Source organism: Solanum tuberosum, unplaced genomic scaffold (assembly GCF_000226075.1).
Source record: "Solanum tuberosum cultivar DM 1-3 516 R44 unplaced genomic scaffold, SolTub_3.0 contig00732, whole genome shotgun sequence".
NCBI classification, from domain to species: Eukaryota; Viridiplantae; Streptophyta; class Magnoliopsida; order Solanales; family Solanaceae; genus Solanum; species Solanum tuberosum.
Window position 1 is genome coordinate 1 of NW_006241365.1, and position 1525 is coordinate 1525.

General features: G+C 36.4%; 1 protein-coding gene across 1 annotated transcript; it reads left to right on the top strand.

Annotated features, from left to right (window-relative positions):
• Nucleotides 1–44: 44 nt before the first annotated feature.
• LOC107059413 (uncharacterized) lies at nucleotides 45–1516 on the top strand (the record flags this gene model as incomplete). The annotated part of the gene is made up of 3 exons (XM_015305926.1): nucleotides 45–334; nucleotides 421–522; nucleotides 1451–1516. Coding segments are annotated over exons 1-3 (411 nt in total), but the record flags the coding sequence as incomplete, so codon positions are not given.
• Nucleotides 1517–1525: the final 9 nt, after the last annotated feature.

Sequence of the window (1525 nt, forward strand, 5' to 3'; positions counted from 1 at the left end):
ATTTATGTGATATTTTTCTCTATATTCTTAAACAGAACAGAACCGATTCCATTGGAATATTACAACTGAAGGTTCCATAAAGGATCATTTTATGAAAAAATGTTCAATACAATACAGGGGTATGTTATGTGAAGCAAGATCCTCTGAGGAGAAACGAAAAAATATCCCAAAATCTATTTGGGAGAGCTGGAAGCCTCACTATGATACTGAGGGTTTTAAGGCTAAATCTGCACAATATTCCAAAAATCGACGAAGTGAGAAATGTGGTGAAGGATCTGGTCCCTCTCGCCATACTGGAGGCTCCCGGACTCACCGAAAGCATGCAAGACAACTGGTACAATTATTTTCATTTTGTCAAGTTATAGTTATTTAAAGTTATTCCTTTTGTAATAACTTTAATAGATGTGATTTCAATTTTAGGCGAATGTTCTTGGACGACCACCTTATCCGCATGGACTTTTGAAGAAGACACATACCAAAGGAAACAATGAGTTTGTGGATCTGAAGTCTAAGAGAACATATGTAAGTAATGCCAAACATTACTGATTATCTTTCTTAATTTTTGTTGAGGATTCGCTTAATCTTCATCCATCATGTTTATCCCAAACATTAAACACATGGTTATAAAATTAGAGATTAACAAAGAGGGAAGTTAATGTCGTAGTGGTGCAGTTGATGGCTCTGTATAACTTTCTAGTGTGAAAGAACTCTTTAACAGCTAACAAGCATCATTGCGGATTACTGGCCCTACTTTTATCAATGCAACCGAGACTATCTATAATCTCTTGGTCGGTAACTTCAGCACATAGAGTAGTTTGTTTTTCTAGAGGAAGTGTAGGTCCCCTTCTCATAATTGATTTGTCTTCTGCTTGTAGCTAAGAGTTGCAGAACCCATAATACTTTTGTAAAAGTAACATTTTCAGTTTGTGTGTCCTCAAGAGTGGTACGCTTGGTTCTTGATAAAGACATCATTTCAGATATTTGTTTTCTGTGAGCTCTTAGCTTCATCACTGCAGAGAAATTCTTTGTGTTGGAATCTCCAAGTTTAATCCACCTCGCCCTAGACTTTTGCTACAAGATGCTCTCCATTATTAAAAACCACTTCTCCAAATTCAATAAGAGGGCATTTTCTTCAATTATTATCCCATTAATACACTGCATACTCAAGTGTTCTTGAACTACCTTAAATTTTGCCGTAGCACTATCAATTTGTTGGTTTATTTTTTGAAATTCTCTACTATGCAACTTTTTGAGTTATGGCTTTAGTGCCCTCAGCTTAGACCATACTTTTTTCATCCTCCTGTGATCAGAATTCATTGGCAGGTCATACTCCAATCGCACATGTGATATACCGTGAGTTTACGGTATTTCTAATACATTTCACTTACGAGTTGTGTGTGTCTAGGGCCTTTTTGTATTGTTTTTTATGTATTTTTATCATGTATTGCAGGAAAGGTGTTCAGGAGTGGAAGTTTGGAGACAGCTGAACGAATTGCAGAAAAAGGGCATCCATGGAGTTGATCTA